We start from the raw sequence: 26,504 nt of genomic DNA, 5'->3' as shown, positions 1-26,504 counted from the left end.
TGGTTTTCTTAGGTGCAGTTCTCATGCAGAAAGACTTGGCAGGCAACTCATCAATGTTTCTGATAGCAAGCAGGTTGCAAATGCCTATAGAACAAGATTATTCAGAAACAGAGACAAATGTGCTCTCAATCACAAGGGGTATCTTACACTTTCATCTCTACTTGTGTGGGAGTGAGTTTGAAGGAATACTGGATCATACACCACAAGTAAGCTTGTTCATAAATCCACATAGAAAACCATCTACTCGAGTACAGTGTCGGTTACTCAAATTACTAGAGTAAAGTTGAATGTCGAATATCAGCCAGGCAACTCAACCCAGCAGAATATCTTTTGTGACATCCGTTGCCAATGGTCAGTACTATTAGTCAGAGAAAGGTTTGCCGAATTGCATCTTAACTTCGTAAGCTAAACATGATTCCAAAGTTGCTAAAACCAGCTGACATCAAAGCAACAACAAAACAAGATGCGATGATGCAGCTATGTGTGATAACTATGGAATCATTAAACTGGAAAGACATGTGTGATAACTATGGAATCATTAAACTGGAAAGACATGTGTGATAACTATGGAATCATTAAACTGGAAAGACGTGTGATAACTATGTGTGATAACTATGGAATCATTAAACTGGAAAGACATGATTGAGAGTGTGTCTACAAATGAAATTGCTCAGACATTACAAGGTCTTCACAATGTTTGCAATGAGCTCACCATTACAACTACATCTGATCTCATGTTACACGGCAATTGTATTGTCTTTCTGCAATCATTGAGGGAATGTGTTGTAGATATGGCACTTGAAGGTTACCAGGGAATTGTCAAAACCAAACAACTCCTTAGGGAAAATATATGGTTCCCAAGAACTGACTACATGGTAGAGCACAAAATCAATCAGTGTTTGCCATAACCAACAGGGGAGAATCTAATCATCTCACCTTAACATTTAATGGCATTACTATCATTGAATCCCTCACTATCAACATCCTGGGATTACCATTGACCAGAAACTTAACTAGACCAGCCATATAAATGCTGTGGCTACAAAAGTAGGTCAGAAGCTGGAAATTCCACGGGATGGAACTCACCTTCTGATTCCTCAAAACTCGTCCACTATCTACAAGTCACAAGTCAGCAGTGTGATGGAATACTCTCAGCTCGTCAGGATGAGTGCAGCTACAACAATACTCAAGAAGCTCAATACCATTCAGCCAATGCAGCCGTTTGATTGGGACCCCATCCACCACCATAAACATTCACTCCCTCCACCAGTGATGCGCAGTGGCAGCAGTGTGCACTGTATACAAGATGCACTGCAACAACTTGTCATAAGCCTCCTTCAACATCACCTTCCAGACCCGTGACTTCAGCCACCAAGAAGGACAAGGGCAGCAGACAAATGAGAACACCACAACCTGAAATTTACCTTTCAAGCCACAGACTATCCTGACTTGGAACAATATCGCCATTTCTTCACTGTCTCTGGGCCAAAATCCTGGAACTCCCTAACAGGGAGTAGGTGTAAGTGTACCTATACCACATGGACTGCAGCAGTTCAAGAAGACAGCTCACCACCATGTTTTCAAGGGCAATTAGGGATAGGCAACAAATGCTGGCCTAGCCAGTGATGCCCTCTTCGGGTGAAAGAATAAATAAAAAATATGTCAAGCAGCCACAATGCCATATCTTCATGACCCTCTCAAGATGTCTGAACCACCTCCCAGACCAGGGTTTGAAGTTACTGCTGAGTGCACACTGGTGAACGCCTGCTTGCTGTCACTGACAACTGCAACAGATAGCCAGTTATAAAAATAGTTTTAACTACTTCAGAAAAGCAACCATCCCAAAGTGTGACGAGATTTTCGCTTTGTTGGAGTCCTTCAAAGAGTGAGAATGGGTCCCCATTCAACAGTAGTGAGTTCAATAAATTTGCAAACTACCTAGGTTTCACTCATTGAAAAAATCACTCCCATTTGCCAAGAGCTAAAGGAGAAGTCAAGAGATTATGCATACTTTGAAAAAAGTGATACGCACAAATAAGCTGATAGTCGTAGAAGTAAGAGTTGTATCACCTTCTGCACAATTACAGAGCAACTCCTCACTCTATCAACCAACTACACTCATCTTCGCACATACAATGCACAAGCATTTTCCTGAGCTCCTCCATGGAGCTAATGATCAACATGCATGCAAATGCGATTGAGAACAGAAAGATCGAATGGAAGTAAATGCAGATTGAGCAAAACATGAGATTTAGAGCTACACCACTAAAGCCATGAGATAAAGTGCTTTTGAAATGTAATGGTCATGTTGGAAAGCAAATAACCCTTTATGACATCCAGCTATGTGTTGTGACCAGCACAAAAGGATCAATATTCACTGCTAAGCACTGTTTGCAAATCATCACATGAAACGTGTCATTTTTCAAAGCACTGAAAACACCGTTAGCGGGTATTGAATCCGATTTAGACATCAACAACTCAAATGAACATGAATTTTGGGGGAGACTGTAGCATAATGATAATGTCACTCGACTAATAATCCAGAGATCCAGGCTAATGGAATATGGGTTCAAATCCCACCATGGCAGCTGGTGGAATTTGAATTCAGTTTAAATAATAATTCTGGAATTGAAAAACTCGTCTCAGTATTGGTGACCATGAAACCCGTGCTGATTGCATAAAAACCCAACTGGTTCACTAATCCCCATAAGGAAGAAAATCCACCATCCTTACCTATTCTGGCCTACATGTGACTGAAGATCAACAGCAGTGTGGTTGATTCTTAACTGCCCTCTGACAGGCCTAGCAAACAAGCTGTCTGTTCAAAGGCAATTAGGGATAGGCAACAAATGCTGGCCTTGCCAGTGATACCCACATCCCATGAAATAATAAAAAAAAGCACAAGGATAAGAATTGTAAAATAGAAACATTGCCAGACCAGGAGCCAGTATCGGTCAGCGAGAGAATAGCATTTGGTACAAGTCGGGATATGGGCATCAGACATTCAGATGAGCTCAAATTTATGGAGTGTATTGGGAGGCTGGCAAGCAGAACATTGGAATTGTCAAGAATTGAGGTAACAGAAGCATGGATGAAGGTTTCAACCACGCAGAGCAGGATAAGCAGCTGGAAGAGGGAGAAGGAAAAAGAGGAGAAGGGCTTTCAGCAGGAGGCTATATCTGCTCACTTTGTTTGGGAGCAATTCTCTTACCTAAACCTCAGTGAGGAACAATGTGTGAGGTGCCTGTACTTCACTAAGGACACCCCCACTGAAATCTGACATCTGCTGCAGCCACACCTGCACTCTGAGCATGGCAAGGATGTCACAACCAGAGACTATGAGGGTAACCTTGGTGATTAACTTTATTCTGTCTCCCACCAGGCTGGAGCTGGAGATAATTTGCGACACCTTGCAGTTTGCCATCTACTATTGCATAAGGGAGGTCAGTGAGGTCTTCTACTCAAGGGGAAATAACTCCATTTCATTCTTTATTGCAAACGAGCAGTGGACAGTGCTCATGTGGCTTTGTTAGAACTATAGGCTTCTTAATGCTGCAGGGTGCCTTTGACTGTACTCACATCACTTTGCAGGTGCCACATGTCAACTCTGACCTATATCCCAAGTGAAATGGATATCTCTTCCTCAGTGTCCATCTGATGTGTGACCACAGGCAATGAATAATGTAGGTTAATCCACAGTATTCTTGCAGCACTCATGATGCCTTTATTCTGCAGCATCGACCTGAAATGTTAGCTCTGTTTCTCTCCGCAGATGCTGCCTGACCTGTTGAGTTTCTCCGGCATTGTTCTTATTTCAGATTTCCAGCATTCATAGCATTTTGCTTCTGTATTAGCTTTACGTGGTGCTAGCCACACATGATATTGGTCCCCTGCTGATGTGTCCGGCTAATAAATGACATGCTTGGAGCTAGCAGAAAACGGACATTGTGGAAATGATTGAAGTTGGTGTGTCACTTGCGTTGTAGTAAATGGGTGTGAGTTAAGCATTCTTCATGATCCCAGCACACGTTTTCAGGAACAATGAGGCATAGTCCCTAAGAACTTTTTTCAAGAGCTGTTGTTAATTTATTGCAAATCATTCCCCCTCCTGTAGGGCCCTGCCATTTTGACTTTCTGTCCAAACAGCAATTCTGAGCCCATGGTATAATAGCAATTTCAAGTGTAAGAGGAGATATAATATGACAGGTCTCCATGGGAGGAGAATGATTCACTGAATGGAAAATCCTTTCTACATCTACTTCAATTTTGTTAGTTTTTTTATAAAAAGCAGAACAAGTGGAGAGTCTTCACTCTAAGAGTATTCCCCTAGCCTTTCAGTCTTTTCAGAAAATGTTATCACAAACCATTAGAACGGAAGAATGTTGGGCATTAAACTACTTTGGGCCAATGGATAGACTGCGATCTTTTTGAATGTGTCCCGTTACGTGCATTATAAACCGATACAAAGCGATTTCAAACTTTTATGGGAAATGAGTTTAAAAATTGGCTAAACGCATGAGGAATTTTATTGAACTAAACCTGTTATATACTTTAAAAACTGCTCAGGTCAAGCTACCATGATAAATGACGGAATTAATTAGAGAAGATTGGTGGCAATCATCTCCGATATGCAGAAAGGGATAATTTAATCAAATTGTACAATAGGATAAAGAAGGGTCAATCTCAAAATGAGACTTAATAATGTATGAAGTGGTTGGCCTAAGGTTCACTGTTTATCAAAAAAAGGAAAGATGACTGTACAATATCCTTGTTTCAATTTGCTGCAAAGCCACATACCTAAGTCAAGACAAAGTAAAGATGAAGTGAAATCCTATAAAGGCTTAATTTAGAATGCAATGCAAGTTATATTCTTAGTTTCATTTCTCTCCATCCAGTAACTGCATCATTGGATCCCAAAAGATATCTTCTTAAAATCCCCCTGAAAACTTAAATATGATAGATTATTGGGCTGTAACTTCTGCACTCACCAATGTTGGATTTGGGGGGTACCCCAAAGGTGCACTGGGAAGCCCCTCTCAGAATTTCAAAGGTAAGCATTTGCACAATTGCCCAGATGTGCAAATTTCCTCTGGGCAATTGAGCTGTTCTGGGAACCATTCAAAAATGTGACTAAATTGCAAACTTCGGATGGTTCCGGCTGTGTTACACAAATAGTTACTCAGAAAGAGTTGGAAGAATTAAACCTCTTCTAACTTCTGGGTAACTATTGTAAAGACACAGACCAGCCCCAACCATAGGACTGTCCCATACCCAATCCCCCAGACTACAGCCCCCTCACCCCCGACCTTCCAGGGGTCTCCCCTAACCCCTGAAAACCCCCTACACACACACAGTATGCCCCACCCCCGGACTCCCCATGGCATTCCCCCCAAACTGACCCAACTTGACCATCTTGACCTGACCCCACCTCCTCATCTTCTTCACCTCCTCATCTTCTTGACCTCCTCCCAAATGCGACCTGAACGGACACTCACCTCTTTCCACCACCAACTACCCAACCCCCCCCGGCAGGCGTTACACCCTCCTAACCTGACTGGACCTCCCCCTGACCTCCGACAGCCACCCCACCCCCTCCCCCATGTCCGACCCCCACCTAAGTGTCCAACTCCCCGCACCCTCCCAATATCCAACCCTCCAAAGCTTCCCTCCGATGTCCGACCACCCCCTGATGTCTAACCCCTTCACCACCACCCCCCCCACCACCACCAATGTTCGACACTCCCCCTGATGTCCAACCCCTTGCTATGGTTACAAATTAACCACACAAGCTATATGTATTTTGTCTGTATTGCACACATGGTCGGGAACCAAAATCAAGGGCCATGGTACTTCTCCTGTTTATGGGCCCCTTATTCCCACCCCCCACTTCAACCCTCCCCCTCACATCCTTCAGGTGCCCAGAATTAGCAACTATAGTCATGGTGAGGTTGAACTGTTTTATGAAGGTTTAACAACACTTCTTGGCTTTTGTATTCTATGCCTCTATTTATAAAGCCCATTGAAAGCTCAGGTTTCAGTATGATACACTTTACAACATCAACTTTGTCAGAAAATTACTCAAAACTTGGTCATTTACATATGCAACCAGCTCCTTATCTTTGAATCTGGCCCAGACAGCAACATCCTAAAGAGTTGAACCTCAGAAGCACCAGAAACAAAAATCCAAAGTACAAATGAGAATCTGTTAAAAATTCATTTACAGGATATGGGCGTTGCTGGCTAGGCCAGCATTTATTGCCCATCCCTAATTGCCCTTGAGAAGGTGGTAGTGAGTTGCCTTCTTGAACCGTTCAGTCCCTGTGATGTAGGTACACACAGTGCTGTTAGGAAGGGAGTTCCAGGATTTTGTCCTAGCGGCAGTGAAGGAACGGCGATATATTTCCAAGTCAAGCTGGGGAGTGGCTCGGACGGGTACTTTCAGGTGGTGGTGTTCCCATGTGCCTGCTGACATTGTGCTTCTAGATGATAGCGGTCGTGGGTTTGGAAGGTGCTGCCTAAGGAGCCTTGGTGAGTCTCTGCAGTACATCTTGTAGATGGTACACAATGCTGCCACTTTTTGTCAGTGGTGGAGGAAGTGAATGTTTGTGGAAGGAGTGTTAATCAAGTGTTGTTGTTGGAGCGAAACTCATCCAGGCAAATGGAGAGTATTCCATTACACTCCTGACTTGTGCCTTGTAGATGATGGGAGTCAGGAGGTGAGTTACTCACTGCAGGATTCCGAGCCTCTGACCTGCTCTTGTAGCCACAGTATTTATATGGCTAGTCCAACTCAGTTTCTGGTCAATGGTAACCCACCCCCAGGATATTGATATTGGGGGATTCAGTGAAGCTAATGCCATTGAATGTCAAGGGGTGATGGTTAGATTCTCTCTTGCTGGAGATGATCATTTCCTGGTTCTTGTGTGGTGTGAATGTTATCTGCCACTTGTCAGCCCAAGCCTGGAGATTGTCCAGGTTTTGCTGCATTTGGACATGGACTGCTTCAATATCTGATGAGCCACAAATGGTGCTGAACATTGTGCAATCATCAGCTAACATCCCCACTTCTGACCTTATGATGGAAGGAAAGTTATTGATGAAGTAGCAAGTGATGGTTGTGCCGAGGACACAACCCTGTGTCCTGGAACTGAGATGATTGAACTCCAACAACCATAACCATCTTCTTTTGTATTAGGTATGACTCCAAACAGTGGAGTGTTTTCCCCTGATTCCCATTGACTCCAATTTTGCCTCTTTGATGCCACACTCAATCAAATGCTGCCTTGATGTCAAGGGCAGTCACTTTCATCTCACCTCAGGAGTTCAGCTCTTTTGTCCATGTTTGAACAAAATCTGCAATGAGGTCAGAAGCTGAGTGACCCTGACGGAACCCAAACGAGCTTCAGCGAGCAGGTTTTTGTTAAGCAAATGCAGCTTGATAGCACTATTCCATGACCCCTTCCATCACTTTACTGATGATTGAGGGTAGACGGATTGGGCAGTAATTGGCGGGTTTGTCCTGCTTTTTGTGTACAGGATATGCCTGGGCAATTTTCCACATAGCCGGGTAGATGCCTACGTTGTAGCTTTACTAGGACAGCTTGGCTAGAGGCGTGGCAAGTTCTGGAGCACAAATCTTCAGTACTATTTCCAGAATATTGTCAGGGCCCATATTCTACTGGTGCGTTGCCCCTGGTTTCACTTTCAAGTTTAAAAATGGCAAGACTTTCTGGTAGATAAGCAGCAATTCACCTGCAACAATGCGCTATTTCTATTGGCTCATTTGACTGGACAGCTGCCTTGTGATGCAGAGTGATGCCAACAGCTTAGGTTCAATTCCCATACTGCCTGAGGTCATCCCCGCCTTCTCAACCTCGCCTGAGGTGTGTGGTGACCCTCAGGTTAAACTCACCACCAGTTGTGTCTCTCTAATGAGAGAGCAGCCGATGGTCCTCTGGGACTACAGCAACTTTCACTTTCACCTCGTTTCTATCCGTGCAAGTGGGCATTGTTAACCGAAAAATTACACTTTGCATTGAGTGCTGAATATTTTCTCATTTTAAAATGAAGCTAACCATCAATGCTCAGAATGGAGCACATAGTAGGAGAAAAATGTACTAAGATGGTGGAAATCTGAAGTATAAACAGAAAATGCTGGAAATAATCAGACCTGGCAGCTTTTTTATTCCTTCACGGGATGTGGGTGTTGCTGGCTAGGCCAGCATTCTTATTCAAAAACAGAATTACCTGGAAAAACTCAGCAGGTCTGGCAGCATCGGCGGAGAAGAAAAGAGTTGACGTTTCGAGTCCTCATGACCCTTCGACAGAACTTGAGTTCGAGTCCAAGAAAGAGTTGAAATATAAGCTGGTTTAAGGTGTGTGTGTGGGGGGCGGAGAGATAGAGAGACAGAGAGGTGGAGAGGGGGTGTGGTTGTAGGGACAAACAAGCAGTGATAGAAGCAGATCATCAAAAGATGTCACCAACAATAGAACAAAAGAACACATAGGTGTTAAAGTTGGTGATATTATCTAAACAAATGTGCTAATTAAGAATGGATGGTAGGGCACTCAAGGTATAGCTCTAGTGGGGGTGGGGAGAGCATAAAAGATTTTAAAATATTTAAAAATAATGGAAATAGGTGGGAAAAGAAAAATCTATATAATTTATTGGAAAAAAAAAGGAAGGGGGAAACAGAAAGGGGGCGGGGATGGAGGAGGGAGCTCAAGACCTAAAATTGTTGAATTCAATATTCAGTCCGGAAGGCTGTAAAGTGCCTAGTCGGAAGATGAGGTGTTGTTCCTCCAGTTTGCGTTGGGCTTCACTGGAACAATGCAGCAAGCCAAGGACAGACATGTGGGCAAGAGTGCAGGGTGGAGTGTTAAAATGGCAAGCGACAGGGAGGTTTGGGTCATTCTTGCGGACAGACCGCAGGTGTTCTGCAAAGCGGTCACCCAGTTTACACTTGGTCTCTCCAATGTAGAGGAGACCACATTGGGAGCAACGAATGCAGTAGACTAAGTTGGGGGAAATGCAAGTGAAATGCTGCTTCACTTGAAAGGAGTGTTTGGGCCCTTGGACGGTGAGGAGACAGGAAGTGAAGGGGCAGGTGTTGCATCTTTTGCGTGGGCATGGGGTGGTGCCATAGGAGGGGGTTGAGGAGTAGGGGGTGATGGAGGAGTGGACCAGGGTGTCCCGGAGGGAGCGATCCCTATGGAATGCCGATAGGGGGGGTGAAGGGAAGATGTGTTTGGTGGTGGCATCATGCTGGAGTTGGCGGAAATGGCGGAGGATGATCCTTTGAATGCGGAGGCTGGTGGGGTGATAAGTGAGGACAAGGGGGACCCTATCATGTTTCTGGGAGGGAGGAGAAGGCATGAGGGCGGATGCGCGGGAGATGGGCCGGACACGGTTGAGGGCCCTGTCAACGACCGTGGGTGGAAAATCTCGGTTAAGGAAGAAGGAGGACATGTCAGAGGAACTGTTTTTGAAGGTAGCATCATCGGAACAGATGCGACGGAGGCGAAGGAACTGAGAGAATGGGATGGAGTCCTTACAGGAAGCGGGGTGTGAGGAGCTGTAGTCGAGGTAGCTGTGAGAGTCGGTAGGGTTGTAATGGATATTGGTGGACAGTCTATCACCAGAGATTGAGACAGAGAGGACAAAGAAGGGAAGGGAAGTGTCAGAGATGGACCACGTGAAAATGATGGAGGGGTGGAGATTGGAAGCAAAATTAATAAATTTTTCCAAGTCCCGATGAGAGCATGAAGCAGCACCAAAGTAATCATCGATGTACTGGAGAAAGAGTTGTGGAAGGGGGCCGGAGTAGGACTGGAACAAGGAATGTTCCACATACCCCATAAAGAGACAGGCATAGCTGGGGCCCATTCGGGTACCCATAGCCACACCTTTTATTTGGAGGAAGTGAGAGGAGTTGAAGGAGAAATTGTTCAGCGTGAGAACAAGTTCAGCCAGACGGAGGAGAGTAATGGTGGATGGGGATTGTTCGGGCCTCTGTTCGAGGAAGAAGCTAAGGGCCCTCAGACCATCCTGGTGGGGGATGGAGGTGTAGAGGGATTGGACGTCCATGGTGAAGAGGAAGCGGTTGGGGCCAGGGAACTGGAAATTGTTGATGTGACGTAAGGTGTCAGAGGAATCACGGATGTAGGTGGGAAGGGACTGGACAAGGGGAGAGAGAAAGGAGTCAAGATAACGAGAAATGAGTTCTGTGGGGCAGGAGCAAGCTGAGACGATCGGTCTACCGGGGCAGTTCTGTTTGTGGATTTTGGGTAGGAGATAGAAGCGGGCCGTCCGAGGTTGGGCGACTATCAGGTTGGAAGCTGTGGGAGGAAGATCCCCAGAGGAGATGAGGTCAGTGACAGTCCTGGAAACAATGGCTTGATGTTCAGTGGTGGGGTCATGGTCCAGGGAGAGGTAGGAGGAAGTGTCTGCGAGTTGACGCTCAGCCTCCGCGAGGTAGAGGTCAGTGCGCCAGACAACAACAGCACCACCCTTGTCAGCGGGTTTGATGACAATTTCAGGATTGGACCTGAGAGAATGGAGTGCAGTAAGTTCAGAGAGAGACAGGTTAGAATGGGTGAGAGGAGCAGAGAAATTGAGACGACTAATGTCGCGCCGACAGTTCTCAATGAAAAGATCAAGAGAAGGTAAGAATCCAGAGGGAGGGGTCCAGGTGGAGAGAGAATATTGGAGATGGGTAAAAGGATCCGTTGAACCAGCATTCTTATTTCCTGTCCCTAATTACCCTTCTGGAGGTTGGTGGAGGCCATCTTCTTGAATCACTGCAGTCCGTGCCCCTAGCAGTGCGGTTAGGGAGGGAGTTCCAGGATTTCAATCCAGTGATAGTGAAGGAACGGTGATATAGTTCCAAGGCAAGATTGTGTGTGGCTTGGAGGGGAATCTCCAGGTGCTGGTGTTTCCATTCCATCTGATGACATTGTCCTTCTAGGTGGTAGCGGTCATGAGGTTGGAACGTGTTGTCTCAGGAACCTTGGCAAGTTGCTGCAGTGCATCTTGTAGATGGTGCACACACTGCTGCCACAGTGTGTTGGTGGTGGAGGGAGTGCGTGCCCTGTGGAGAGAGAAACAGAGTCAATGCTTCAGGTCCACGACCCACATTAGTTCTGATAAAAGGTCACTGTCCTCTGTTTCTCCCTGCATCGATGCCACCAGATTTGCTGAGCATTTCCAACACCTCCTGTTTCTATTGGAGCAAAAATGACCCCTTTTACCAACCCTCCAAAAAGCAATCAAACTTCTTATGAGCCTTTCATTCCCCTTCAGCAAGAAACCCTGCAGCAGCTTCCTGAGATCTAGTTTGGACATTAAACACGAATTTCAAAAAGAAAAGTTAATGTATGAAGAAAACATATATGACTTTAGTATTGCTGAAAAAATATAGGCATTTTGTCAAAGCTTTTCATCTTGTACTCACCAGGACACTTCGCAAGAATGCCAATAGTAAAGGGAACAACAGTCTATACTGTATGAGAAGAGAGTGCTGATTAGTTGGCAAGTGAACTCTGGTAGAAGCATTGCCATGGAGAATGTGCTGGACAGTTGACTGCCAAGCTTTTGTTCAAATTCAAACCAGGCAGTTTGACTCTGATTGGTCAAGACGTCGCCATAGGGAATGAACCAGGGAAAGGCTGCCCCCAAGCTATTATTTAGTTAAAAAAAGGCACAATATGTGGACATACATCACCCAGAATGCACCCTGACTGCTAGAACAAATGGCCGCACAGACTTGGGGTCTCCCTCCGGGGCAGGCAAATCTTGAGCGCTGGAACTTTGTTCCAGAGTAGAACGCCTACCATAGGGGGTGTTTGTGCAGCGGCACGTTAAGGCGTGAGGCAGCTTCTTGAGGGAGGGGAAGGTGCTGACTCAGCCCGCGCCCCCCCTGAAGGCACGGACACCCCCGAAGACACGGGCCCCAGTGATGAGCACTGTGCGTGCCCCTTTCTTCTGGGCCCTGATTGCACACACAGGTTGCTTGCTAATGTACATATCCATTGTGAAAGTTATATAGGTCAATAAAATAGTTTTTAATAATAGCTTTGACAACTCAATCTAATGTATGCAATATAGTACTGCTCTGAGATTGCATTGTTACCATAGAAATTGCATTTGGTATATCTGCTCTAATTGACATGACCTCATACCAGTAGTACATTTACGTAATACATTTATACAGATGGATTTCATCGAATTTACCATTGAAAATCAAATGAAGACCTACCTCACAAAATGGTCCTATGTTGTGTGTTATCAGATAGCTGTGTAAAGCTACTTCCACTGAAAACATAATGGACCATAATTAGCTGCCAACATAATTACAAGGCTAATGGCACTCACTATTATTAATGTGGAAATGCTGCAGCAACTTAAGGCAATCCAAAATTGCTGTCTAAGGTGTGCCACTTCACTGTTAGCATCTCGAAAACAGTATCCCATCTTCTGCCTCATTATTGAAAAGCATTGACCAGTATCAAGTTGTTATACTTGTGTGGCACCTGTAAACTAAACTCACCACGTATAGTTCAGTTCAGTATTGTCCATTTCAGTCTAGGTACCTTTTAAATCATGTGATAAGTGTTAATTACTGCCAGTCAACTCCCCTGGCACTGAAAACTGTTACAAGTGTGCAGCCTTATCCTTCAGATTTTAATTATTGTTGGAGATTTAAAATGTTTTCTTTTTATTTTCCTTTTAGTTTTTTCTCTCACTCTGAATCAAATCTTTCTTTCCTTCTCTTCATTTCTCTTTCTGTAACTGATTTTATATTGAATTCACCCACTCTAATTCACCCTCCCTCTCAGTCCTTACACTGTTGATTTTACAATCCTTCAATCTGATAGATTAAGGAGATACACAGTTTCTTTCCCTTTTCATTCTGGTGCTTGATGCTCGATTTTACTGGATGTTATCAGCTTACATCTTCAGCAACCTTGCCACAAAATTTCATCCTGATTGAACAGGCAAGGGAAAAGATGCCACTTGAAACCCTGCTGCAGCAAATTATGGCCTCTCATGGTGTTCAATATCTGAAAGTTAAAAAAAAAATCATCTAACTTCAGTAAAACTCCACAAGAAATTGGAAAAGCCTTGAGAGCAAAGAGCTTTGGCCACGTATTTAATTTTTTCATAGGAACATCACAGTAGAAGGCTATTCAGCCCATCGAGCCTGCTGCGCTATTCAGTACAATCATGGCTGATCAAACGCTTCAATGCCTTTTATTCACACTATCCCCATAACTCTTTACATCATTGTTAATCAGAAATCTATCAATCTCTAGCTTAAACACAATGACAGCTTCCACAGCCCTCTGGGGTAGAGAATTCCAAAGATTCACAACACTCTGAGTGAAGAAATTTCCCCTCATCTCGGTCATAAGTGGCTTACCCCTTATTTTGAAATTGTGTCTGGGTTCTAGACTCCCCAACCAGGGGAAGCATATTACCTGTATCTACCTTGCCTATTCCTTTAAGTATTTTGTAGGTTTCAATGAGATCATCTCTCATTGTTCGAAACTCTAGAGAGTTTCTAGAGGCCCAATTTCCCCAATCTCTCTTCATAAAACAGTCCCGCCTTCCCCAGAACAAGTCTGGTGAACCTTCGTTGCACTCCCTCTATGGCAATAATATCCTTTCTGAGGTAAGGGACCAAAACTGAACCCAGTACTCCACCAAGCTTCTATACAATTGAAGCAAGATTTCACTACTCCTGTACTCAAATCCTCTTGTGACAGAACTGGTTCTGTCGAAGGGTCATGAAGACTCGAAACGTCAACTCTTTTCTTCTCCGCCGATGCTGCCAGACCTGCTGAGTTTTTCCAGGTAATTCTGTTTTTGTTTTGGATTTCCAGCATCCGCAGTTTTTTTGTTTTTATTAGCTAACATTCCATTAGCTGTCCTAATTGCTTGCTACACCTGCATGTTAGTTTTCAGTGATCTATAGACAAGGACTCCCAGGTCCCTTTGTGCATCAACACTTTCTAAACTCTTATCAGGAAATACTCTGCACATCTGTTCCTTCTACCAAAGTGGATAACCTCACGTTTTTCCACATAATATTCCATCTGCCATGTTCTTGCCCACTCACTAAGTCTGTCCAAATCCTCCTCTAGCCGCTTTACATCTTCCTCACAGCACACATTCCCACCTAGCTTTGTATCATCCACAAGCTTGGGGATATTATATTTTATCCCTACATCCAAATCATTGATATATCATCTGGATTCCTAGAGGATTATTGTCTCGTCAACCACCCACTGTCCTATAAATGTTTGGCAACCATAGCGCTCATTTACAGTGGGTTACACAATCTGAAAGATGCTGCATTCTTAACCTTTCTGTTTCTGGAAGGGAAGGATTAAGATTTTGAATCACATTTTAATTTCTTTCATAGCAGGTTGATGACGCTTAAGATATTTCATTTTAACATTGGATAGGTAGCTGAATTTTCTTATGTCATTACAACAGATTAATTACTGGAGCACAATACCTGATTAAGTTGTTTTATAATTCTGTTTTTCCTGTACAAATTGCAATAGCATTTTAATAGTATATCAAATACTGTTTTGAAATCCTTGCAATATACTTTATCAAATATACTATTTTATATAATGTACTACAACGATTTCAAAATATCTGTCCTTAAATTTGGCTTGATATAAATCTGTGAGAAGTAAGCCAAATTGATTACATGGGCTACAAAACCATTATGTATTTGATGGCAATATATGGTATTAACAATCTAAACCTAACAGCTTTTCCTATGCATACCGTTTCTCATGATATGCACAAGAGAACCATCAGACTCTTGTTATGATTCTCATAGAGACCAATAATGTGAAAGAACTAAACTTCCCAAATGACCCCAAAAGAAAAATCCAATGGACAAGATTACACTTTTTAGAACTTGCAGTGTAACAATTAATCCAAAACCAACATAAACTAAACATGATCTAACAGGCAAATTGTATTCAGTAGAAAACATTAACTGCAATTTAAATAGCTGATACAACACAGGTAGATCTGACAGATTCACTGACAGTTCTCCTAACACATATGCAATCCTAAAATTGTACCACATGCTATCCTAAAATCCTTCACAATCCTGGCTTTCTCAAGTTTAGTTTAACTCCTTTCCCTTGCACAGTATTTGATCATCAATTAGCCTCCGATAATAGTTTTACTCCATCTGAGCCCCATGGATACAATTATCGCCAAAAAGGTGCACTTCTGCAGAACCTTCTTCGTTTGGTTCACAACAGACCTGTTGGTGTAGCTTTTTCAGGGTCACCTCCATCTGACTTCCCTGGTGCACAGTATGGTCGACTCTGGTTAAAAACCATCCAGCTCCTCAACGTGCCTGGACTGCTCATACAGCTCTGGCTAGCCTCTATACTCTTCTGACCCCTGCTGAAAACTGATCCCTGGGAGCCCTGTGTTTATTTTATCCAAGTCAACTTCTGTTTCCCGAGCAACCTAAGGTCAAAGACCAGTTCATGGTTCTTTCCCTTATCTGATTCCCATTTTCCTAGCAACCTGAGATCAGAAACCTGAAGTCACAGTCACAGCTATTTCCAGAAACTGAAGTTTTTGTTTGTCTTTCATTCAGGGACTGACGCACAATAAAACATACAGGCTGTGTAACGATTTTAGCACAGTCTATAGGGAGGGAGGAATTATGAAACCAGTTCAATGAAACTTTACCATCTATGATAAAGGGTTTTACTGTTTGGTGAGTTAGCTCCTCACAGAGAGTCACCGGGGTGCCTTGCTTCCTGGTCCAAGTACCATTAAACTATGGGAATGTTCTAGGGTAACTGCAGCTATTCTGTCAACCATGATCCAACAGGTACATTGTATTCAGTAGAATACCTTAATTGGAAGGTTACAATCGGATCAGCCATGCTCATATCGAATGGTGGAGCAGGCTTGAGGGGCAGAGTGGCCAACTCCTGCTCCATGTTGGTATGTATGTTTGGGAACCCTCTGCAGGGCAGCTGGTGGCTGCTGCAGTACCCGAGCAAGCAGAGAGGATCTCTACGCCTGTCTGCAGCATTGGTACCCTGGTCTGCCACTGGAGGCTGCCTTCAGGTTTCTAAACGTTCCTCCACCGCCTGTGGGAACCTGGAGGCTGACAGAAAATCCCTATTGGCCCCCTTTAATTAGCCTTAAGAGGTTCTTTAATGAACCTTGTGGTTACCTGCCGTCTGTGGGGTGGTAGGCATGCCGCACTCCCCATCCTGGCCTGCAAAAATTATCCGGAGGTGAAATGGAGCTTCTACCATCTCAATTCCCAACCCAACAAGAGCTCAGAATCCTGGTCGATGTCTCCCCTCTCATTGCTTTCGAAAACCTACTCCATATCTTTGTTACCTCAATATTGTCCTCTCCAATGATTTCATTGCTAAACTCCACTCTCTATAATGACTGGTCATTCACAAAACTTTGTCCTCATTTACATCGAGTCAGGCACTGTTATCATCCCTGACCCATCCACCCCTACTCCCACTTTAATTGATCCCCTGTGCCCCAATGAATTCATCTCATGGTTCTCATATACTGCTCCAATTCTGTTCACAACTTCACCCTATTGCACTTCACTGATGGTCTCCAGCCATGCATCCCCAATACACACTTCACACTTAAAGCACCGGTTCAACCTTTGCTTTTAACCCTTAAAAACCTATTTTCCTACCTTCAAAAACTTGCAAACAGCTATTCTATTCAATTATGGTTTTGCCTCAACATTTCTGTTACCTCCCCATATTTCTTGTTTTGCTATTTATCCTTGTGAAATGCTGTAATATGTCTTTCTGTGCATAAAGGTGCCAAAGATGTGCATATTGTTGTTGAAATTGATGCCTATCAGTTTAGGCAAATGTAATTTATATAATGGGCATTATTATCACAGAATCACAGAGTTTTAACGGCACAGAAAGAGGCCATTCAGCTCATTGTGTCTGCACTGGCTCTCCAAATGAGCATTATGATCTAGTGCCATTGTCCTGCCTTTTCTCCATACCCTTGCACATTGTTTCTATTCAAATAATCATCTAATGCCCCATTGAATGCCTCAACTGAACCTATCTCCACCACAATTCCAGGGCAGTGCATTCCAGACCTGAACCACTTGTTGTGTGAAAATGTTTTTTCTCTCATTGTGTTTGCTTGTTTTGCAAATCACCTTAAATCTCTGCCCCCTCGTTCTTGGTCTATTGGCTATTATTAGTTTCAGTTATAAACCTAGATATATAGATGGGGCACAGTCATACTTTGTTTCTCCAGGTGTCACCAGAATCAAGGTTTGGATCACTCTAAGAGAAGAAATACCTGCGCTTGAATTTTGGTAATTCTTGTTGACTTGGTGTGTGTGACAACCAACAATTACCAATTATGACATCTCCATCTTTCTCCTGCATGCAGGCTATTCTCCAGTCTCAGCATTATCACAGAATTGACTCATCCAGCCAATATGAGGTTCATGCAGTTCAGAGCCAAAGACTGCTATTCGCTGGCTTTGTCTAAACTTGAGAAGGTGGGGATTTTTTTCTAACTTATTACGTTTTGTGAAGTCTGCATTTTATTGATTGTAGAAGTTGTGGTTGAGAATTTTATAGCTGTTACAGTTGATGTTGTGGATTAAATTGCAGAACCCCGCTCCATTTTTAGTGACTATACCAATTGCCAAAATGCCTTACTCTTTGCTGAGTGTGAGATCTGCCCAGATTTCAAAAGACAAAAGAGAAAAAGTGCTCCAATCACTGTAAGATTTCATATATATATAAGAACAGCAAAGGCAATCTCATTAATAGATTCACATCTAATCATGAAAACCAGAACATAGCCTTTTTTTTTAATTACAGTAAAGCACAGATAAAGTGAGTAGTTAAACCACATGAATAATTTATCACTCCAGCAAATAATGTCAGCGTTCAATGCAAGATTAGATATGTTTTGTTAATGATAATCCCTCAATCTTGACAAAGCACAATTCCTCCTTGGAGCATCAGTATTAGTTCAGGCTGCACCTGGGCCTCAACATCTGGTTGTACTTCATGTTTCAGGAATTTTGTTGAGCATTATTTCCTAAAATCGACCAGGAAAAGAGTTATTTTCAAAGCTGTACTTTTTTTAAAAGCTGGGCATATTCTCATCGGTTTAATAGAAAAGGCACCAAGAGAAATGGTAACTCGTATGCTACATGGAAGACGTTTTTCTCAGAGACTAATCAATAAATTAATTGGATAATTAGGATGACCTCACCCATTGTGCTGAAAAAAATCTCTTATCCCTTGTCTAGGCTGTGAAGAGGAGTTATAAAGAGAGACGTTCCCAAACAAGGCAGCCTGACTTCTGAAATCAGAGCACTGCACAGGGGGTCAGGCAGCTAAAAGCCATGAAGCCAGCAGACTAGGTTCTTCTCTGGGCTGTAAAGACAAAATGTTGTGGAATTACCAGGAGCGGTGGCCACTACCGGTATTGCCGTGGGGCCTAGTAGAAGGATCATCACTAGAGCTCCTGGATGAATGTGAATGGGGCGGTATCATCGGGGACAGTCAGTGAGGTCCTGGCAAGTGGCGGGGGAGGGTGATCATTGTGAAGGGCAGGTAGTTGGCTTGCCAGAGATCCCTCCCTTTCTGCCAGTGGATCCTTCTGTTGGTCACAGGATGCCTGAGAAGGAAGAGTCCTACCCCCATCAGGCCACAGGCATACCCATCAGGGTTGACCTGGTAGTTTGTCCACATGACATGGCCCCTGACTGCCATTGATTGAATATCAGCATTGGGGTGATTTAGACCCTTAAGTGGTCACCTAAGGGCTCCGGGCAACTGGACTCCGGGCAGCAAGGTTGTCCTCAACACCTTCCTACATTGGACTTAATTGAGGGGGAGGGGGGACGGGGGGGGAGGTATCAGGAAGGTGACAAAGTCTCCACCCCTCACTTTTGCACCCCATTATACACCGACCCCCAGCCTGTCTCCAGTGTGAACATTAAATTCTCTCCGTTAAAGAAGATAATCTCATACTAAACTGAGAAGGTGATGAAGGAGGGGCTACAGGGTGTGGGAGAGGTGATGAGGAAGCTAGTGCGGAATGGGGGCGAGGCGGCGAGGAAGCGGCTAAAGGGTAGGAGAGAGGCAGTGAGGGAATGGCTGCAGAGTTAGGGAGAGGTGGCGAAGGAGTAGATGCAGTGGTGACGAGCCTGCAAGGAAGAGACTACAGCGGGGAGGGGCAGCTAGTAAGGGCTACAGCTGTTGGGGAGGGTGGGGAGAGGCTACAAAGGGAATGAGATTGGGAGGAACAATTTTAAATCTGTCAATAAAGAAATACTAAGTTAACTGGTAGGCAGGAAACTTGGAAGTCACTGAAGCATGAATCCCTTGAAAATGGATGTGGAGTCTTCAGTTTAAGGCTGCATAAGTTCTAGAGCTACTGCTGTTGTGTTAAAATTGTATAATTTAATACTGGATAGTTTAATTTCATAAGAAAGATTTGCATTTATATGTTTTCACATATCCAAGTGTTTCACATACTGCAAATTACGTGAAGTGCCATGACTGTGATAGAGACTAACATGCAACCATTTTGCACATACTAAGATCCCAAACAATAATGAATGACTTGCACTTTTTGTAGTGCTTTATGACCTTAGGGCATCCCAATGAAATACTTCGGAATTGTAGTCACTGTTGTAATAAAGGAAATGTAATGAGGTAAATGATCAATTAATTTAGGTGAGTCTAGGACTAGGGAGCATAATCTTAAAAATTAGAACCAGATCTTTCAAGAGTGAAATTATGAAACACTTCTACACAGAAAGGGTAGTAGAAATTTGGAACACTCTTCCACAAATAGCAATTGATGCTAGATCAGTATCAATGCTAGATCTATTGTTAAATTTAAATCTGAGATTGAGACCAGAGATGCAGTAAAAAGGGTAGTAACTTCCTAGTTAAAATCTTCCAGCTCTGAGCATATGCAATGGAAATTCATTGGCTGTGACCTCACCAGTCCACAGAAGGCATGTTTAGGACAATGGCTTTTTCTATGTAGAAGTGGATGTCATTTATTTTGGAGGGGAAAAAAAAACTTTTGTTGCTAACTTATTCCTGTTGTTTTCTTGTGCCAATTTACATACTGTGGTGTCTAGGAAATTGATGCTTACCTTGAGTGTTGTTGCTTTAAGTTTAATGGGGGGTGATGACGGATATTGATGGCTTCTTCTAATTCTGCTCTGTATGAGTCCAAATGCCCATATGTCAACACAAATACAGAAAGTATTTTACTATGTGACTGCATAACATGATAAATTAGTGAGAATTAAAAACTAGCCCCTGAAAACGAAGAAGTAGTCCCGGAAAATTAAAAAGTAGCCTTAGGGGAAACCTCAAGAAAAGACCTCAAAAAAAATTTCGACCCCTACTGGCAATGCCCAGCATTGAGACAGTCTTGATTACAAAGAATGAGATATCTCTCTCCAGCGATGCTGAGATATATTCAGTGTATGTGTTTTGTTGATTAAGTTGTCCAGTAATAATCTAAAGTTTTTCCCAGGTTATCCTCCAAAACTGCAAGAGTGTGCAAACTGCAATGTACTCTGAAGAATCACTCCAGATTGATTAATAAATACTCCTGAACAGGATGACACAGCAGTTGGTAAAGGCTGTGTTGTTTAAATCCCAGAGGGAAACTTGAACAACTGTCATAATCTATATATATTCCCAATTGATATGTTTGAGACGCAGCTCTGAATTCAGAAATAAGACCACTGAGCCTCATGAGGTTTTTATATAAAACTAAATAAAACATTAATTAATTTAACAACAAATTAAACACATACACATGTCTACAAGTTATTATCATAATAACTTTTAAACAAACCCCCAAATTAATCACTCCCAGGTAAATCTTCACCAAGGCGACAATAACCTATAGACTTTAAACAGGCACAAGGCAAAGCACATTTGACCTTACAGATTCAAAATGAGGTTCCTTTCTTACTTGAAACTTCCTTTGCAGACAGTTGTAGGTTTACAGGCTGGTTAGATCATAAATGCCTTTGACTCACACACAAACTCCTTTCTGTTTATACCTAGCTTCTCCTTTTAATGTAAATTTTCCATTGTATTACTGGGTTCTTTTGTAATTTTTTCTCTCCTTTCATTCCACCAATTTTATAAGTAATATAAACACATTGCTTGGCATCTCCCAGCTGGTTGCAAAATTTTACCCATTCTTTTGAATGGTTTATTCAACAAATGCAAATTGCACTTTACCTTTTAACTTACTTACATTTATCTAATTAACATCTCAAACTACTATACATCAAAACACCCTCAAAGCACATCAAAGGCTTTATTTCATTTAAGACACACACACACAGACACACACATAGTCATAGACCCTACTACAATCCCAATTTGAAATTAATTTCCAATAACACTATAAACATTAATATCTCTTTATGACACAGAAAAATACTTCTGAGTGGATACAATTCCTGCTCGGGAAAGCATTAAAGCCATAACCCAAAAATCTAGAATGCTGCAAAATGTACTACAGCAGAATACAGACCTACAACATCAACTATTAGGCATGTTGGCTAAACTATATCAGCAAAGCATCCATCAAAAAAGAGTTTGCAAATATCATTGCCCTTAGTGCACAGGAAAGTCATCCTTCACATGAAAAAAACAGGGGATTACTGTTCAGCTGCTTAATGCACTGGCCTTCAACCTTTAATTGAATATTTTTTCACATTCAATTGTATGGTCTTTGAAGATTTTAGACCTTCTGATTTTCATTTACTTTACTCACCCAACCCACAATTAGTGGCACAGTAATGTTCCTGCTATACTGAAAACCTGTTATAGTTATTATTGTGGTGGCAGTGTGGTATAGTTGTCAGAGTAAGGTTCCTCTCCCCATTTTACAGGTTAGTTCAGTTGTGAATTCTGATTTGGATCCTGGTTTGTCTGATAATATCCAAATTTAAAGGTGGACCAATAATTCTACACTAAGCAGCAGTGTGGAAAGCAGATAAGGAAATGTTGGCTACCTCCTAAGATGATCAGCAAACAGTGAAGGCTTTGCTAACCTGCAGAGTTGGCAATAAGAAAAAGCATGGGTACTATGGCGGCTTTAGTTTATCATCTTTGTCAGGCTTCTGTACTATGTTCTTTTTGCATCCAATTTTAGATATAGCAAACTGGTTCCCAAAGCATATTCCAAACAGCTGATTGAACCAAAATATTTCATGTAGCTTTGAAAAATCTTAATTCTCGACACATGCATTTAATCAAAATTTAGGCAGAGAATATACCTGTGAAAGGCTTTATTTGTACTTGCATTTGTTTGTTTAAGTAGCATTGAAATATGTAATGTATGAAGTTCACAGGTTTTCTGAGTGAAGTAAGCCAATGTTGTCATGGAAACTGCCTTTTTATTTTGCACATTCACAGGACTTAAAGATTATACATTGAACTGACAGATTTCTGCATTTAATTTTATCTCATGTGAAAATATGGGGCTTTTAAATTTTTTGTACTCTGTTTATATCCTTCTGTTTAGATGTGCTTTGAAGATTGTTATTGATTATCTCCTTCAAACATAAACAAGAATATCATTTTATTATTAGCCTTTTGGAACCCCATTATGCTTGAATATGTTATTTTGTATAAAGTACTTTCACTATCCTTGCAGACTTAGACAAAAAGACAACATAAACAACAATTGGCATTTATATTATGCCTTAAAGTAGAAAGATATGCCAGGATTTCTTCAAAGAATCATATTCGGACGAAAATGGATGTCAAGCCAAATTAGGAGGGGTGACTAAAAACATATTCAAAGAAGTGGGTTTTAAGGAGAGTCTTAAAGAAGGTGGTGGGAGGTTTAGAAGCCAAAATGCCACGAAGGGCCAAGATGGCTTTCGGCATAGTTGCCAGTGGTGAGGCAAATAGAGGACGATGTGTAAAAGGCCCGAGTTGGAGAGTCGAATAGTTTTATGTGGTGGCGGGGAGATTTTGTAGAGCTGCAGATGCTTGGCAATAGGGAGAGGAAGGCTGTGGATAGGCTGGCTTTACTGTATCGCTTAATTAAAGTGAGTGAGGCTCTGAAGTAGTGGACTTGGAGATACCAAAGGAAATTTCCAGCATTTATCAGCAAATTATGAAGTATTAATTGTACTCTTTTTTTTTTAAAGATTGCGTAAACATCAGTCAGCAAGAAAATACTTGCATTTATATAGCACCTTTAATGATTACATCCCAAAGTGCTTTACAGCCAACGATGTACTTTTGAAATGTAGTCACTTTTGTAATTATAGAATCACAGAGTTATTACAATGCAAAAGGATGCCTTTGAGCTCATCACATTCATGCTGCAAGAGCAATTTAGCTAACCTCACTTCCCAGCCTTTTCCCAATAGCCCTGCATATTTTTTTCTTCAGGCGCTTATCCAATTCCCATTTGAAAGCCTTGATAAAATCTGTGTCTACAACATTCTCAGGCAATGCATGCCAGATCCTAACCACTGGCTGCATTAAAAAAAGGTTTTTCTCATGTCGCCTTTGGTTCCTTTGTCAATCGCCTTAAATCGGTGTCTTCTGGTTCTGTATCCTTCCACCATTAATATAGTGTCTCCCTTTCTACACTGTCTAAACCCCTCATAATATTGAACATCTCTATCAAATCTCCTTTCAATCTCTTTACCCTAAGGAGGACAGTCCCATCTTGTTCAATTTATCCACATAACTGAAAGTCCCTCATCTCTTGAACCACTGAGTCTGACGCTGATCAGACAGAAAACTACCCACTTACCCAGATATGCTTAAAAAGGCCAGGCTTCTGACCCACAATGCAGAACAACACCCTCACCACAGAAATGCACGCAGAGAGCAGCGAACAGAATCAATGCAGACGATACGCCCTTTTTTAACAGAACTAGCTTCCATAAGGTAAGTTCAAATATCCAGTGAGAATGTTAGTGAATCAGTGATGGATGAACATTAGTGAATGGGTGAGTGGATGAATGAGTGAATTGGTGATAGGGTGGGTAGGTAGGTGAGGTAAATGGGTAATTGGTAGAGTGGCAGGTGGGTGTGATGATGAAGTGGGCGAGATGGCAGGGTGGTAAGTGTGTAGTTTGGTAGGGTGGCAGTGGATGAAGTGGTGGGGTAGCAAGTGGGTGGGGTGTCAGATGGGTGAAGGGGTAAGGATTAATAGGATGGCATATGGGTGAGATAGGTGGGTGAGTGGGAAGGTAGGTTGTGGGTAGTCAGGTCGCGGGTAGTCAGGTTAGTTCCGTTTGTCAGCTTGGGGCCATTCAGGTTGGGTTGGGGATGGGTACTTAGGAAGTGGGGGCTAGTCAGGTCGAGTAGGGAGGAGTCGGGAGATCGGGGGGTTTGTAGTCAGTGAGTCAGTGAGGGTTATTGAGGGGTCATTGTATAGTCACTCAGGAGCTAGACTAGAATATTTCTGCCTAATATTTCCTGGGTAACGATTCAGTTAAGTCCTACAGAATTGTCCGAAGTCTCCGATTTAAACTCGGAGTCAGAAACTTTCTTGGGGGGTCCTGGGGAGCTGGGGAATTGCCCAGCAGAAGTTCAAATCTCCCAGGCAATTCCCATGGAGTCAATGCTTCAGGATTTCCACAGGGTCCCACGGGCACAACATAGGTCATACATCCATTATCTGAAAATCTACAGACTGGAAGATCTGGGCCATTCTCTGAAGTCTTTTCTACACCCTCTCTAAAGCCTTCACATACTTCCTAACATAATGTCAAAGAACTCCTGTACCACCAGTCGCTTGATCCAATTCTCTGGTCTCTCACACTCCAGGCTGAATTTTTGGGTCCCACCAGGTGCAGGAGTAAAGGCGGACAGGGCCTGAAACTACTGGTATCGGCCTGTGTCTCCATTTCCCAACGCCCTTCCTGGTGCTGGCCATAGTCACCAGGCAGAGGAGGGTGGCATCATGTTCCTGCTTGCTCCCCTAATAAGGCCAATTAACATTGTTGAGGAGCTCTTTAAGAGCTCATGAATGGGGAATGTTGAGCTTTTTGTGCATAAGGGACATGTGCTGTCTGGGGCAAACTGAACAAAGGGAGATGGGTACACAATGGAGAGCAATCATAGCTGAATTAACTGGGCCCCATATCAGGGTGAATGGCACAGAGTGGGGCTTGGCCATTGGAAAACAAGTGCCATCAGTGCAGTACAGCACGGCTGCTGGGAGATTGGGCAGTAAAAGCCTGGACAGTGCAAGCGATCACCTTACTGGCATCACCGGGGCAGAAGAACAGAATGCAAGACTGCCAGTCACAATAGGATGGTCACCTGTCCACAAAGAAAGCATTGGAGGCACGGCTGTCAGGTTTGGGTCCCGGGGCAATGCGCAAAGTTCTATGCTATGGCACTCACTCTGAGATACCACATCCATTGAGGATGCAGCCTAGAACTTCTAAACTCTTATTGCCAATGAAGGAAGTACATCTGCCCAGAGGTTTCACTGTCACTACTGATCTCCTTCACCACATCAAAACTCTTTTATTGTCCTGTCGTCAATAAAATTTGGAGTGTCAGACATGTGGCTCCATAGTGTCACTATTTATGTAGTGCTCAGAAAGGAAAACAGCACACAGGTACAGTAAGAAGGCACCCCAGTCACCCACTCCACGGCAGCCTCCAAGCTCAGCCACTTCCACACGGTGCTTCCCCCTTTGACCTTGGAGGAGGTGGAGGCCGCCTGTTCATCAGTCCCATTTTCCATCTGAGCTTCATGAGGCAGTTGCCCTTGGGCAACTCCAGAAACTGCTGGGTGTGCATCATCGTTGAGGTAACCTCTGTCACTTGGCCCTGCTTCCACCGTCAGAGGAGCCAAGGAAACCAAGGATGATGACGGCGCCCCATGAGGAGTGACATTCATCCTCCTTGGAAATATGTCAATTAAAAGGCCGCCCAGGGAAAATCGTGACTCAATTCTGTTTTCCCCAATCCCAAATTCTGTTTCCCACCCCCCCATGTGAAAATCAAGCCCCTCCACCCAACTCCCAACTTGTGTCACCAATCTTTGGCCCAAGTCTCCAAACTCTTCCCTCAACTCTGTTTTCTCTGTTTACAATTTCCTCAATGTTGATGTGAAGTTAAAGACTAACTGAACACGGCAATCTCAGCTGTAACAATCTGAATTGAGCTCTTTGCCATTAGACCTTGAGCCAACATTACATCTCTGGAAACACAGCAACCTCTCAACCTCTAAGCGGCCCTGATATTTATGGGGAGTTCGGACCACTTTAGCGGAAATCAGAAAATACGGGGAGCTTGTAGGCCCTGCCAGATTTGCAATTGTAATTTTTTCCCTTGAATTCTCCCATGGCAGCTGGCCAGATTGAGAGCCTACCACATTTTAACAATATGGGAAGGCCACAGGTGGAGCCAGGAGGGGAAGGAGCGTGAGATCACAGCGG

General features: G+C 43.1%; 1 protein-coding gene across 3 annotated transcripts in view; it reads left to right on the top strand.

Annotated features, from left to right (window-relative positions):
* Positions 1 to 26,504, top strand: part of kcnt2 (potassium channel, subfamily T, member 2) — a 789,028-nt gene that overhangs the window by 492,688 nt on the left and 269,836 nt on the right. For all 3 annotated transcript variants that reach the window (XM_041208210.1, XM_041208209.1, XM_041208208.1), the window contains one exon: positions 17,456 to 17,567. In XM_041208210.1, the coding sequence (XP_041064144.1) occupies positions 17,456 to 17,567 (112 nt within the window). The remainder of the gene's footprint in view (positions 1 to 17,455; positions 17,568 to 26,504) is intronic.

Source organism: Carcharodon carcharias, chromosome 16 (assembly GCF_017639515.1).
Source record: "Carcharodon carcharias isolate sCarCar2 chromosome 16, sCarCar2.pri, whole genome shotgun sequence".
In the NCBI taxonomy this organism is placed as follows: domain Eukaryota; kingdom Metazoa; phylum Chordata; class Chondrichthyes; order Lamniformes; family Lamnidae; genus Carcharodon; species Carcharodon carcharias.
Note: the sequence above shows the minus strand (reverse complement) of the source record. Positions and strands in the feature narration are given on the sequence as shown.